At 39.7% G+C, this 15083-nt stretch overlaps 2 protein-coding genes across 5 annotated transcripts in view; one reads left to right on the top strand and one right to left on the bottom strand.

Moving 5' to 3' along the window:
- The window catches only part of DYDC2 (DPY30 domain containing 2), a 40287-nt gene extending 38931 nt beyond the window's left edge, over positions 1-1356 (bottom strand). The window contains exon 1 of the mRNA XM_039872238.1: positions 1052-1356. The gene's annotated coding sequence lies outside the window, so the exon portion shown is untranslated. The remainder of the gene's footprint in view (positions 1-1051) is intronic.
- Positions 942-12821, top strand: DYDC1 (DPY30 domain containing 1). 4 transcript variants are annotated; one of them, XM_039872236.1, is made up of 7 exons: positions 946-1290; positions 4250-4412; positions 4888-4989; positions 7093-7185; positions 9637-9693; positions 10177-10278; positions 12667-12821. In XM_039872236.1, exons 2-7 carry the CDS (start codon positions 4266-4268, stop codon positions 12694-12696), a joined length of 531 nt encoding a protein of 176 aa, XP_039728170.1. In that variant the 5' UTR covers positions 946-1290; positions 4250-4265; the 3' UTR covers positions 12697-12821. The 4 variants fall into 4 exon arrangements, with proteins under 4 accessions (XP_039728168.1, XP_039728167.1, XP_039728170.1 ...); XM_039872234.1 differs by lacking the exon at positions 12667-12821 and having other exon boundaries at positions 942-1327; positions 10177-10342; XM_039872233.1 differs by lacking the exon at positions 12667-12821 and having other exon boundaries at positions 943-1290; positions 10177-10342.
- Positions 12822-15083: the final 2262 nt, after the last annotated feature.

Here is a 15083-nt window from a genome sequence, read left to right as displayed (position 1 = left end):
CAGGTGTGGCAAACCCTTTTTGGAGAAAGCATTCACTCCAAATTGCACATTTTCAACAATGGTCCCAATGAAATATGTTGATCTGACAGTTACTAAGACCTGATGCAAAGACAGGAGAGCCATAGTAACAGAGCCACCCATGTGAGGCCTGGAGAGGGAGAGGGCAAAGGGATGCCTTTTACAGCCCACTTCCCATCAATTCAGGGCCCACTCACCAAGGGGGAGGAGACTATTGTTCAGAGTTTCCCAGAGCTCCTCCTAGGGTCTGCTTACACTGGTCTTCCTTGTTCATGGCCTTGCATTCAGCAGGCAGAGCAATAAGCATGGAGATCGCCTGTGTTCAAACTCTAATCCCAATGGCAGGCACACAGTAAATGTTTCTTGACAATCAGCCAGGGCTCAGATGCTTGTGAGCCCAGGTAAGCGCTCATGCTCCCTTCAGTTACTGCCCACTCTGGCACTTATTACCTTAGCCAACGTTTAGTAAAGCTTCTCCTGCCTAGCACTTCCCTGCACGTGAATTAAAACAGAACACTCCCGGGAAATGCTAGCAGAGTACTGTGCAGAAGACTAGGCCAGAGAAGACTGCAATGGCTCTGGCCTGGCAGAGGTCGGTTGGCTTTCGGGAGGTGAGGGCACCTGAGCTGGTTCTAGAAGGAATCAAGCAGAGGTCATCAGCAAGTGCAAAGGAGTGAAGTTATGAAAATACGTGCCGTTGAGCTTGCAGCGACTGTCTACTCTAGCCCGGGGATTGTGGGGAGTCTCCCGCCCTTCACGGACAAGAAGCCCTTTGCGGCTCCTCTCTGCAAGCCTGCGGACCCTTTCCCTCTCCAAGTGCGCGCCCCGCTAGATTCCTCTTCTAGGCGCCCTTCAAGTGGCAAGTCTCTGCTCACCTATCGTCGCGCCCCCTCCCCTCGGCCACGGTTCCCTCCCTCCCTCCTTCACGCGCACTCTCAGCGCACTAACCCTCGAGTCCCTTCCTCTCTGCTGCGCATTCTCCAGCCCCAGCACCCTCTCCCGCACCCTCCACTCACCCGCCAGCGCGGCTCACCTCCTTCGCTCTCAAGGCACGCGCGCTCGTTGCCTAGCGACGGGACGCTACTCGCGGGCTGGGGGTAGGCGGGTGTGCCGGGCGTGCGCAGGCGCCTTCTGGGAAACCGGTTATCAGGACTTAGCTGAGGTCCCGCGGCCGAGGCCGTTTGGGCCGTTAGATCTTGAAGGGGTGTAGGGCTCCGGCGACGCCCAGGTTCCTCCAGCACAGCGAGACGAGAGTTCAGCGCCGGGGGCTGGGTAGGCTCATCTGGGGTGGGCTCTCTTTTCCTCAGTGGTGAGTGGAGCCGCGCAGTGTGGGGTGCCTGGGAGGCGAGGACCCTTCAGCTGACCCGGGATAGGGAAGCGAACCCACGCGTCCTGAATCGAGGTTGCCAGATAAAATATGAGATGCCCAGTTAAATTTGCATCTCAAAGGAATAAAGCATAACTTTTTAGTACAAGTATAGTTTAATCTGAATCTTTCGTTGGTTATCTGAAATTCAAATTAAGATTCAAATTCAAACGGGCATCCTGTATTTTTATTTGCTAAATTTGGCAGCCCTACCCGGATCCCCACCTTTCCCTAGGCTGGCGGGCTTTCTCCCAGGCATGGGCGAGGGACCTCTTTTTATTTCTTGTAACAACATTTCCAGGCTTGAGGAAGTTGTTTCTGTGGGAAGGGGCTTTCTTATATGAAAAATAACATTCCTTACAACAGCCTCCATCGGATGGGTATTATTACCATTTCCTGGACAGGAAACAGGCTGAGCGAGGTAACAAGCCTTGCCTGGGTCCCGCTGATAATGCGATGCAAGGCCCATGGATCTGAGACCAACCCTCCACAGGGCCATACTCTTAGGCCAGAGGTTTCTCTCTTAGGGAGCACGGTCCCCTTTCCATGTATTGTCTTTCTGGAGTAGCAGCAAGGATCTGTAACCTCCCCCCTTTTTTAATCTTAACTCAAATGACATCGAAATGTCAATGTAGTTATTTTTGTCTTTAGAGTATATCCCATTGAAGAAATACAGTGAAGCTATTGTGTTCCGAATTTAGTTGTAATAATTCTTTTCTCTGTGTGATTAAGACAATGCTAGCTTGATAGGGAACCAGGTTCATCTGTGCTAGTTTTTAGAATTTTAGTTTTTATGACTCCATTTATCTACGCATACATACACATTCTTTTACCCACTGTTGTTGCTAATACAAAAGATGGCACACTATATACAATTTCTGCACCTTGCTTTTTTTTTTAACTTCCTACTGCTACTAGAGATCACTCCCTAATTTAGAAATCTTCATTCTCTTTTATATCTGCACATACATCCATTGTGTTGCTGTATCTCATCAATTCCTTAATAATCAACATGTGGATGGGGTTCCAGTTTGGCTACTCTAAGTAATGGTTCACTATAACAATGTGCATATTTCACTTCATATTTTTGCAAGATAGTATCCTAGAAGTCAGATCGTTGGGTCAAAGGGTAAATACATATGTAATCTAGATAGTGCCAAACATCTTTCCACAGGGGTTATACCATTTTGTCTCTCACCATCATGTTATGAGAAAGAGCAGTATTGAGGTCTATGGATGACAATATTAAGTTCAGATGTACAATATAATGACTCAACATTTATATACCTTACAATGTGATCACCACACTAAGTCTAGTAATCATCTGTTACTATGCAAAGTTATCACAGTATTATTGACTATGTTCCTCTTCACCTTTTTCACCCATCTCCCCAGCCCCTCCCTTCTGGCAATGATCAGTTTGATCTCTGTTTCTATGAATCTGTTTTTGTTTTGTTTTTAGATTCCACATATAAGTGAAACCATATGGTATTTGTCTTTCCATGTCTTATTTCACTTATTATAATACTCTTTAGTCATTATTTTTAAAATTTTCTGCAGAAAGTTATGTGCATTTGTCCAGGGACAGGTCTAGACTCACTGGCATTCTACTTCCTATAATTGCTCATGCCTGATATATAATAAGTACTAAATATATGTATCCATAAGAGTCTGGATTCCATAAAGTTGATTTGAGGATGATCAGTTTTTTTCAAAGCATGTGAGATACAGTGGTTGCTTCATTTCTTTTCTTTCTTCAAAAAAAAAGAAAATCTGGTCTAAAGTTATTCTTGTTCTTCTTCATAACTAATAGACTGGCACATTACTGGGAGGGAGAGTGGAGAAACTCATTCACTTGCCACAGTGGAGAGCCAGCTGTGACAGCCCTGTGACTAAAACACTCCTTGAGGAGCTAGAGGAGCTTGTCTTCTAGTGGGAGGACAGGCATGTGCATACACAGATAATTCTCAGGTAGTGTGACAAGTGCTGTGTGAGCTGCTTGGGGAAGAAGGAACTTCTTTGCATTGCCTGGGAAAGCTCAGGAAATGAGAGATGATCTACATCTTGCAGGTGAGGAGATACTTTACTTTCCAAGCTGTGAGATGGCAAGGCATCATCATGGACAAAAGTCATGGAGATGGAAACATGCAATGTATGATCAGCAGAATAGCAGGATGTTCAGTGTAGTTAGAGCCCAGGATATGCTGAAGGCAAAGGAGATGTCTGGAGGTGAGCCTGAAAAGAAAATTTGGGTCAGAGTGTCAGGAGTCTAATATGCTATTCTTTGAAGGTTGAGGTTTTAAAATTCTTTGGCCTTGGAGATTCATGGACTCATTTTTTTTTAGGTAGACTATTGTGATGTTTTCTAGAAATGACTCCCATTGCTTGGGAGGAACATCTTAGTACAGACATTAGAGTAATGACTCTGGAATCAGGAGTTGGGTATGAATCCCACCTCCACCGTGTGCCTCCTGTGTGATCCTGAACTGTTCAATTATGCTCTTTGTGTCTGGACTTCTTCATTTGCACTATGGAGATAATGACATCCATTTGTCAGGTATGTTGTGAGGATTAAGTGAGGCATGCATTGCTTGGCACATATAGTCCTCTCACAATCAATAATGACCATATCCCTTCTCTGACTCCTGGATTTGAGGGCCCTTCAGGACTTTGAAACTATATTAGTTGTAGTGACTTCTACAGAGCCTTTTTGGAAACCATTAAAAATTTCCCAGGGCCAGCTTGCTTGTGCCATCCTTGATGGGAGGGGCCCATCACTAATGACACAATATAATGCTTTGTTGACCTCACTGGACTCTACTTGTATTGTACTCTAATTGAAAATTTCCTGCATTAATCTTTTAGAAGCTAGGAGTTAGAAATGGAGTCGACATATCTTCAAAAGCACCTTGGGACATGTCTAACTCAAGGTCTTGCAGAAGTGGCAAGAATTCGCCCAGTGGATCCAATAGAATATTTAGCATTGTGGATTTACAAGTATAGGGAAAATATGATCATGGAGAAACTGGTAAGTATGAATCTTCTTTTAGAAAATTAGAAGAGTAAAATAATTCATCCAGTTTGTTTGCTTTTTTAAAAAGTTCAATATTATTCTATTATAAAAATAGTATGTTTATTATACAAAAACTTGGACAACAGGAAAAAGTAGAAGAAAATTCCTGAAGAGAACATTATTTAGATTTTTAGATATTTCTTCTAGTCTTTTTTCTACACATTTCTCTGTAGATTTTTAAACATAATTGTGATCATACTCAATGTATAATTTTAATTCTGTGCTCTTTATTCAAATAAAAGACAAATTTCTTCAAATTATTATACAGTTTTCAAATGGATAGACTATAATTTGTTTAACCCTTCCCCCATTGCTGGTGATTACAATGCTTTCAAGATTGCTTTTACAAATTGTTTTATCTCTAATTAGTCATGTGATACTATTTTTTGTTGTTGTTATTTGTTTGTTTGTTTGTTTTAAACAATGCTAGAGACAAAAGGAAATGGCTGACTTGGAACATGAAAGAGAACTAGCTCTGATGGAGCAGGAAATGAATGAGAGGCTTAAAGCAGAGGAGCTCATGTTTCAGCAGGTGAGATGAGAGAGTTCAGAGGTGACTGGAATTAGCAATGTCAATCTCTGCATGGTGCAACCCAATTGTTGAAAAGCTCCTCATCTCTGGTTACTTAGGTATGGTTTTCTTATATCTTAATCTTTATGTATGTATCTTCTTTGCTGGAGAAGCTGCAGCAGTGAGGTAGGAGGAAAACCCAGAGAGTGTGCTCTCAAGGAAGCCAAGGGGAGAGTGTCTTGGTGAGACTTCAGTGGTCAACCATGTGTTCTACTGGTTGAGTGAGAGCAGGACTGCAAAGTGCTCATTCAAGTTCACTGGTGACTTTGATGGGAGCAGTGTGGGTGGAGAGAGGTATAGCAGGGAAGAAGGTGAGTTTCGGTAATGCTTTCAAGATTTTCAAGGAAGGAATTTTTTGTTTTGTCTTGTTTTTTTTGTTTGTTTTTTTTTTGTTGTTTTTTGTTTTGTTTTTTTAGGAAGACTGGAGAGAGAGCGGTTGATGTTAAGAAATAGACGGAATGATTTATAGAATCTACTTTCCATGGAAACAAAAGGAAATAGAGTCTGGAACATAGGTTAATCAGGTAGAAAGGCACTTTTTTGATTCTTTGATTCAAAGAAAGTAGAAAGACTAGCATAGGTACTTGTGGGTATATAGGTTTTGTGGCACAAAGTTGAAAGCAGTTCTTGTGTGACCATTTCTTCTTTATGAAGTAGAGACCATGATCATTTTCCAAGAATGATGTGGTAAGGTAGGAGGTGTGTCAAGAGTGGTGAAGGTTTGAAATGGTGGCTTTGGAGAATGATAGAGAGTGAATGCCAAGTCAAACTTAGCATTACTTGGTAGCATTGAGTATCCTAATACAGTCGGAGACCAAGCATTTTTAATGTTGCCATCTGATTTGGTTTTGTGATTATGGGATTTTTCTCCACTTAGACATAGATATCTGAGTGAAGATGTGGCAGAGGCAGACGCTTTGAAATAGGTTTGGGGTAGCAGGATTGGGGAGCTGAAGATATTCGTAAGAGAATGTTTAGAGTGATGGGTCATGGAATACAAACTTGATAGGGAAAAGTTCCAAAGTGGCTTCTGGACTAATTATTCATGGAGAGCTTTGGAACTAAATTTAAGTCACCCATATCATTCTACCATATAGTGCTTAATTATAGAGTCTTGACTTGAGTCTACACATTTAAAAAAGGGAAAGAAACCAACTATTTGGGTGTGTGGATAAAAAGTTAAATATAGATGTGGCAAATAGCTTCTCTATCTAATCTCCCATCCTTGATACTGGGATCAAATATTTTAGGCACCTTAGATGGATATGGCTGTTAAAAACTTTACTGTGGCACTCCAAAACTGTTGAGTTGTAACGGTATAACTGTGATTGGTCGTGTGCTGAGCAGTGGTGCAAATTGATGAGAGTACCACCTATGGTTTCTGTTACAATTACTCAACTGTGTTGTTGTAGTGTAAAAGCAGTCAAGCAAATGACCTTGGAAGTGTTTCAATAAAACTTTATTTATAGACATTGAAATTTGAATTTCACATAATTTTCATTATTATTATTCTTTGATGTTTTTCAACCATTTAAAAATGTAGAAACTGTTCTTAGCTGGGAGGCTGTACAAAAACAGGAGTTGAGTCAGATTTGGCCCACGGAATTTAGTTTGCTAACCACTATGCTAGTGTGGCATATATGTTGAGTTGGTACCAAATATGTTGTTGATTATTTATGGTTTCAGATAATATACTTAGGATTTTCTCATCTACTCTCTGTAACCAAAGTTTGGCTATTGAAGACCCATCAATGCTTAAAGAGATTTTATCTGAAAAAATTACTTCAATCTCATTTGTTGCTTCAAGAAGAATAGAGAAAATGGCTTGACTTTGTGTAAATTGTGCTTTTCTACAATTAGCAATTAAGGAAGCTTCCTTCTTTTGTACTTCAGGAAATATCTGTAAAAGCTAAAATATTAGGTGGCTGCGATCATTTATATTTGTAAGTTTCTAAAATTTAGGTGGGTGTAAACTTAATTATCCTGGGACATTTCAGAGTGATAGAATTAATTCCTGGCAATTGGTATGACTCTAACATGATTTATTTATTTCTGAATATTCAGCAACAGCTGGCCTTTCAGCTGGAGTTGGAAATGCAAGAAAAAGAGAGACAGAAAATAGAAGAACTACAGAGAGCTCAAGAACTTTTGGAGTCGGTAATTTGAAGTTTTGTAAATGTCTGTTTTATTTGAAACCTCTTAGAATCCTCAAGCTGCTTTTTCTAACTGTTATATCATGGGATTTATAGTCTGAAGACTTGCCATACATTAGCTGTGTGACTTAAACAAGTCTTAGAACTTTTTTAGTCTTAGTTTACCTTTTTGAAAAATAGGGATAACAGTATAATATAATTAGCAATATCTCACTGGGTTGTTATAAGGATCAAATAAGATCATGTATGCAAAACTGCTTTGTGAGCAGTAGAGTTCTCTAATAGTGACGTTATCAACATTTTAGTTAAGAGATAATTGTTCCTAATTATGGTGGTTGATGTTGAAGGTTAAATTCTTTGTAATATTGGGAATATTTTGATCTCTACGGCAGTAGTGCATCTCTTTTCTTCATGTTAGATGTATTGTCAATAATAATTTACACTAAAATATGTTATTAATATGAATTTTTCATGTCTTTCATTAAATAAACTATGCAGTAACTCAAATCAAAAAGGCCATCTCTGGTGACTGTGTCTGTATGTCAAGCCTCAGTTTGGCCAATGTTTCTTGATACCCAAAAAGTGTGTATCATATGGATCAAATTTCTGAATGACTGAGTTGTACTTTTTAACTGGGTATTTAATATTATATGCTTATAGCCAGTATCTGTTAAGTAGCTGTTACTCCTCTGTTTATCCCATAATTAAAAATAAAAACAGAAGCAGGTTTTATAGAACATATTTATTAATGGCTTAAATGAGAACATCATTATTCAAAGCAATTTTTAAAAAGTTGGCAGGGCGAATTGAATAAAAATGAGATTTTTTTTAAAGGAGTAAATTTAAAAGCTCTATACATAGTTTTATGAAATACAGATGCTACTGCTCTCTTAGTCTGAGTGTAGTAGGGCACATGGATATACATGCATGCATACACACATATAAATACATATAGATACATAGCCCCCTTCTTCAGTTAAGGTTCAGTGATCTACAATGAAAGAAGAGAAACTAGAATACATCAAGAAGACAGTGATCAAAATGAAAGAATTGAAAGTAATTTTTATCGAGATGCCCTGATAGCTAATTTGAATGTTTGAAAGCCTATGATTTATATGAGGGATTGGACTCTGTTTTGTGGCTCCATGAGGGTTACACTCATGTTACTGTGTGTAGGCATCATCAGACTGTGTGACTAGAGCCATAGTAACTTCTATAATCTATATTCCTACTGTCTGTCACCCGCCACCTCTCTCCTGCAAAGTACCCCTGCCTTTCCCAGTGCTCAGAGAAGAGTCTATTTATGTCCTTTTGCCCTAGCTTTCTTGTGGCTGCAGACACACAACTTAAACTATCATTTTCAAAGGGAAATTCATTGGAAGGATCCTGAGTTGAAGATAGCGTATTACAACTAAACGTAAAGAGCTCTGGTACAACTGGGCCTTCCAGACCATCGGGAGCGAGAGAATCAAATGCTACCAGGACTCTCACCTTTGCTGTTCTCTGGCTCTTAGTTTCAGTCTCTCTCACTCTCACGATGGCCTGGTTTGCTGCACATGGGTGTGGGGCGTGGTCCTTAATGGCTCCTGGGTCTCATAATGTTGTGGCTCCTGCCATCTCAGTGGATTCTTATTTCTGGTTTCAGCCAAAAAGCATCTTGAGAAAGGATTTTGACAAGGTTAATTTGTGTCAAGTATCTATCAGTTAGCTGAGGGGCAGGGTCCTATGAGAACATGGACTTCCCCACTACAACCATGTGGTGGTGGGCTAAGATATTACAGGAGAATGGAATGGTCTTGAGAAAACAGTACCATATATGTCCCCTATAATTAGGGTGACTGTATATATGGTCACGAGATCACTAATCTTCGAACAGTCAGAATGAATCAGCTGTGGATCAGTGAAGTCATCACACTGCCTTAGAATGAAAAGGTAGAGGCCATAGCAAGGTATGGTTGGTTAGAAGGTTTTCATGTTCAGAACAAGGGTTCCCATGTGTTCAGAGTACTATAAAGAGCATTGCTTGGGTATTATGATAGGATTTGTGCATCGGTTAGTAACTTGGTCCAGATTAATTCCTTCAGAAATATTTACCACTTGCTCACTCTGTGTACAATTCTACTTAACTGCAAGTTCTCTCTAAAATCTCTCATTCTAAGAGTTTATTAAAATTTTTGTTCTGTTCCTTTATACATTTGCTAATAATTTGGCTTCAGGTTTGATGTTTAAGGACATTTTATTTTTTAAAAAGTTATATTTAATTGTATAACTTGGTTGTCTTCTGTTCATATAAAGTATTAGAGTATTATTTGTATTCAGATCACTAAGAGTGATAAGATTTTCACTATTAAATTGATCATAGCATTATGTAAAAATAAAAATGTTTGAGAATTAAATATGTGATCAAAATGCAAAGTATATTCAGAGTATTTTTCTTTATTTCTGTATATTATAGGAAATGGGAATGGATATGGAAAATATAGCTAAGGATGAAGATACTTCATCTGTAGAGGTAAGAAGAAAAAGTCATTCTATATTACATGAAATAAATGAATATCCTGGAATGTAAAGCTTAATTTTGATGCATTAATAGCTAAATTTTTAATAAGGAGATTAGCAAAACTGAAAACTAAATATATATTCTAATAATAACAAGCCACAAATATGATATGCTTTAAATTTTAAAATGAAATCTCAAAGTAGATAAAAATTGGACATTCAGTTTGTGTTTGTATTTTTGAAAACCAGGATATTACGATATATTGACCACATGATTACTTAGATGTATTTTAAATTCCTGAAAATATATTTTTTAGCAAATTTTAGCATTTATTCCTAGAATTCTCTTGCCACTAACAGATATTGGTTCATTTCATTAATTTAACAATGTTGAATTTTGATGTTGTACTTTGGAAATTTCTTATCAAAACTAAAAGAAAATTAATGTTTTAATTTTGAAGTCATTTAAAAGTAAAAATGAATTTTTCGATTATAGGATACAGTAGACTCAGGTAAGACACTAGCTGAAATTAGTGATCGATATGGGGCACCTAACTTAAGCAGAGTGGAAGAACTTGATGAACCAATGCTATCTGATGTAAGTATCTTTAGAGAGTGTTGTGAAAACCGAAATTTTTACTTCAAGAAAGCCTAGAGCGTGTGAGGCCAGGGTTGCTTGGCAAATGGGCTTTTTGCTTTATAGAAAGAAAACTAGTTCCCTAATATGGTGCTGTGTCCCTAATGGGCTTTTGGCCCTTTTGTGAATGTGTAAGGGTGGGCACATATCCAGCTCCTTACAATTGTGTCAGCACTGATGGGAAAGTAGCTGGAAACATGGTCATGTTGAGGTAGCAGTGTTGCCCTCTTGTGCAGAGGGTAATATATATATATATTGGAGTTAGGCTTTGAAATTTTTTAAATCTCTTCAAAACATGTATTTAAAATCATTTGGTGAAATACATAATCTTTAAATTTTGGGGGCCAACATTTTGGTTCTCAGCAGCGAACCTTGGAACCAAATAAATATCTTAATGAAAGTGCATGCTTTTACAGTTTATAAGTACATTTGTTTATTTAATAAACATGCAATATTTTCTACATGCCAGGCATTGTGCCCGATGCTTTTGTGAATAAAATAGATAATTTTTGACCTTGTCTAGGGAGAAACAGACAATTGGACAAGCAATTAATGGTCATTGTTACAGTGACCAGGTAATTTATTGTCCAAACCAGTATGCTTTGAGAGTGAAAGGATAATTAAGCAGATCAGCAGGTATAAACTAGGGCGATCCTGGCAGATGGGTACATCTAGTCACCTTAATCAGTGTGCATCGACAAGGAGGACAGCCATCCCAGTTGAAGAACCTTGGTCAGGGAAGGCTTCTTGAAAAAAGTCAGTTATTTGTCATTCAGTAGTGGGGTAGAGGGCTGAGAGCACAGCAAGTATGAAGACCCAGCTAGGGAAGAATATAGAAAGTGTGAAGCAGGCAGGGATGAGATGAGGCAGGGGAGAAGTCAGGGGCCAGTCTATGAAGGGACTTGTAATCTGTGCTCAGACATTTAGATTTTATCCTAAAGGCAGTGGAGGCTGATATGATCAGAACTGCATTTTAGAAAGGCCATTTGGCTACAGCATAGAGAAGAGAATGGAGTGATAGACTTGAGAATACTATTGGGAGGCTATGGCAGGAATCTAGACAGATAATATCAATGACGTGAAGTAGTAAAATGATGTTTTTAAAAACTGTTCAAAAAGCAGAGTCGGAAGGACTGGATGCTAATGAGTCAATGGATAAATTTTTATTAAATATCTTGGTACTATGTTTTGGTACTATGCAGGATACTAGAACATACCAGTGAATAAAACAGATTGAGTTCCTGCCCTTTAGAGGTCATAAGCCAGTGGGTTAGGTACTCTGAGAGGACAGAGCAGGGAAACCTGACCTAGTCTGGATGAGTCTTCTCAAGGAAGTGAAGTTTAAGGGATCTGCCTGAAATAAGCCAGCAGATAGAGAGAGTAAGATGCTTTCAAAGAACTGAAATAGCCCAGTATTATGGCTGGGTTGCATGGAGCTGGGAAAATCGTGTGATTTGAAGCTGGATAAAGGCCAGATCACACTAGGCTTTCTATGTCGTGTTAGGAATTTTAGACTTAAGTGCAGTGGGAGCCATTGAGAGTTTATGTAAGAATTCAATATGTGTTTTTAGGAAATGAGAGAGGATTTGAATGGGTAGGACTGGAAAGAGGAGACCACTTAGGAGGTTATTACAGTCACCCAGATGCAGGATGACCAGTCCTAGGACCAGAGTGCACAGATGCGGAGAACTGACTAGATTCGATATTGACTGGGAGGATAAGAGAGGGAAAGAAATCAAGGATGATGCTCAGATTTCTGCCTTAGGCAACTGGACTATACCATTTTTTTGAGCTTTACCATTTGTTGAATTGAGGAACATAAGAAGAGGGAGTAGGTTTTGTAAAAACGATGGCTTTAGTTGTGGACACATTGAGTTTCAGGTGACTGTGAGATATGAAGATGAAAATGGCCAAAGGCCAGTTGATATACAATAAATGTCTGGAGGACAGGAGCGAGGTCCAGTAATCATGGGCATAGATGCTAAGCAAAGTTAGGAGAGTGAATGAGATACCTAAGAGAACATGCAGAATGAAGGAGGAGGCTCAGGATGGAAGCCATTAGAAACTGCAACATTTAAGGGGTGGGTACAGGTAGAGGACCCCAGCAAAAAGGATATGAATATCAATAGAGGATAGCAAAACAAGTAGAAGAGAGGGTGGGTTATAAATAAATTGAGAACACGGTTATTATTATATTGAATTTGGATTTTATTTGAAATAATTTGAAATAATCAAAAAGCTTCATTTACATAGTCACATAGAAATTACCTAGATTCTGTTTTCTTTGGCTTGTATCATTTCACAGTTCTAATTGTATTAAATCATATTTTCTTTTTATTTTGCTTTTAGGTTGCATTAAATATAGATCAAGATCTTTAGGATCAGCCAAACTAAGAGCAATAAATTTTTCTGTTTATTTTAAAATATGAGTTCCCCAATTGTGTTTTTTTTTTCTTTCAAACTTGAACTGTTTTTTCTCTAAAGACAGCTTTATAAATGGGCTTCCTAGGTGGCCTTAAAATATTGTTTTAGATTTCCTAATGCAACTGGTTATTTGTATGATTTCATTGAGAGAATTGGAGCAAGAATTTCCCAAAGAGACCAAAAGAGGCAAATGAGGGACAAGCTGAAAAGAATGTGTGTATCTAAGTGAGAACAAGATTGCTTGAAATGAAAATTACTGTCTGTGACAAGTGGAAGAGGTTACCGCTGTGTAGGGCTCAAAAATATTCAACATGGTTTAGATATGGCATTTCCTCCTGAGAATGAACTGCAAAGATTTTCCCAGTTTGCTGGGAAGTAATGCTTCATGGTACCACTCAATCCATGGTAATTGATGGGGCTTTGATGGATAAGGATACAGAGAAGCATCATTTTTTCGGGAACAATCAGTGGGCAAAGGTACTGTGCTACCGTTGAAGAAAAAACTGCATTGGATACAGGCCACGCAGAGTGCTTCCTTGAGTGGATGTTGAGCGGTCTGTGAACCCTCGCTGCATTTTTGTTCCCTTGGAAGTTTCAGGTCTAGCCTTGAACTTTAGGGAGAAACTTGCTTCCTTTATAAAATTCTTCCAAATCTACGTTATGCAACTTCCCTGTTCCTTAAAGAAGGGCATAGGCATGAAAAATTAATGCCAGGAAGCATTTTTAAAAATGCTGGTGTTTTGTTATAACATACCTTTCCTGAGGCCAGAGAACAGAACAGCCTAGTTGCTTAAATGGGGAGAGAAAAAGGGGAAAAAATAATGGGGAAATATTGGTTTCATTAAAAAAAAAAGTTATCTTGTTATATCAGTTCTGTACATTTTTGAGAACAAAAAAAAAAAGTGCCAGGTGCCCTCGAGAGATGCCTTCTGTGTCAGTCAGGCTACCAGACACTGTGTCCCTAGCATGGATGACTTGCATTCAGTCTACCCAGGAAAGGAGTGTCTGAGGGAGCAAAAGAGCATCGTGTCCTTCTGGGCCACAGCCTCAGCCTATGCAGGCACCATCGTTGAGGGGTGCGGGAGGACGGGCAGGCTCAGAAAGCTCTTGGGCTCAGCATAGCCCCTGCCATTCTCCAGAGGGTATAGTCTGATGTTGAGATTTGACAGCAACTCTCTGAGTATTGGCAATTCACAGGGTGAAGCATGGTTCTGGAGCAAGGGGTAGTCTTGTTTGAAGAGCTCCCAGCCAGAGCTGGGCGTAAGTGCAGGGAGGTAGAATGAGGTTCAGCCTCTGGGGAGAGAGCCCTCATGAAGATTCAACAGGTGATCGAGTACCATGGATATGGGCTGGTGTGTGGGAAGTGGCTCCTGTCCTGCAGGGAGATGGCTTACAGAGAGAGCATATGCCCACTGCCCATGGGGACTGGGACAAGGCTGTAGTCTGTGGGCAGACAGCCACGCTGAGTCTGTATCTAGGCCTTATAGCAGCAGCCCCAATCTTTTTGGGACCAGGGACGGGTCCTATGAGATGCTCCTGTGAGAATCTAATGCCTGATGATCTGAGGTGGAGCTGAGGTGTTAATGCTAGCAGTAAGATACAGATGAAGCTTCACTCAGTCGCCCACTGCTCACCTGCTGTGCAGCCCAGTTCCTAATGGGCCACGGACCAGTACCGGTTTGCAGCTCAGGGTTTGGGGACCCCTGCCTGACAGTTTCTTGCGAATGGCAGCAAGACCCACCCAGTGGTGTAGAGGGGTGGGGGAATGGCTCCCATTCTGTTGCTAGATGACACCCTGGACTTGGTTGAAGTATTCAAGATTTTTCTGCTCATCTGGTCTTGTGGAGGATGAGAATAGCAGAAGAGGAGGAAGAAATGGCTGAAGAAATGGAGAGATATAAAAGATCTAAACATAGGTAATAAAATGATGTTTTTTCACTGCAAAAGGTGAGATATAACAGACCATCAAAATACAGGTGCAATAAATATGCTTTTCGCTGAATCTCAAATGAGCGTTAATCTTACCATTTCGCCAGTCTAAACGTGATAATTCTGGGTTCCAGCTCCCTTCACTTGGCTCTCTCTTGGCTCCACCTTTTTCTTCTATTAGTTTCATCCTCATGTTGTTCTTGGTGTGGTTAAAATAAATAATTTACAATTCATTGGTTTTTAGTACATTCAGAATTGTACAATCGCAATCGCCACCACAGTCAATTTTAGAATCACTGATGGTGATTGCATTTATGCCTATTATCTCCAATCTAATTTCCAACAGAGGTAATCATTTTAGGGTAAGTAATCATTACCTAAATTATTTATACTATCATCGTCTTATTGATTCA

The sequence above is a fragment of the Pteropus medius genome, unplaced genomic scaffold (genome assembly GCF_902729225.1).
Source record: "Pteropus medius unplaced genomic scaffold, Ma_sr-lr_union100, whole genome shotgun sequence".
NCBI lineage: Eukaryota > Metazoa > Chordata > Mammalia > Chiroptera > Pteropodidae > Pteropus > Pteropus medius.
The sequence above is the reverse complement of the archived record's forward strand: the minus strand, read 5'-3'. Positions and strand labels throughout refer to the sequence as shown.

What these genes read in the sequence shown, in the direction of transcription:
- DYDC1 (XM_039872234.1), top strand. Translation starts at nt 4,266, where the DNA reads ATGGAGTCGACATATCTTCAAAAGCACCTTGGGACATGTCTAACTCAA. An exon ending in AGGAGCTCATGTTTCAGCAG is followed by an intron (nt 4,990 to 7,092) that starts GTGAGATGAGAG and finishes CTGAATATTCAG; the next exon opens with CAACAGCTGGCCTTTCAGCT. An exon ending in CTCAAGAACTTTTGGAGTCG is followed by an intron (nt 7,186 to 9,636) that starts GTAATTTGAAGT and finishes TGTATATTATAG; the next exon opens with GAAATGGGAATGGATATGGA.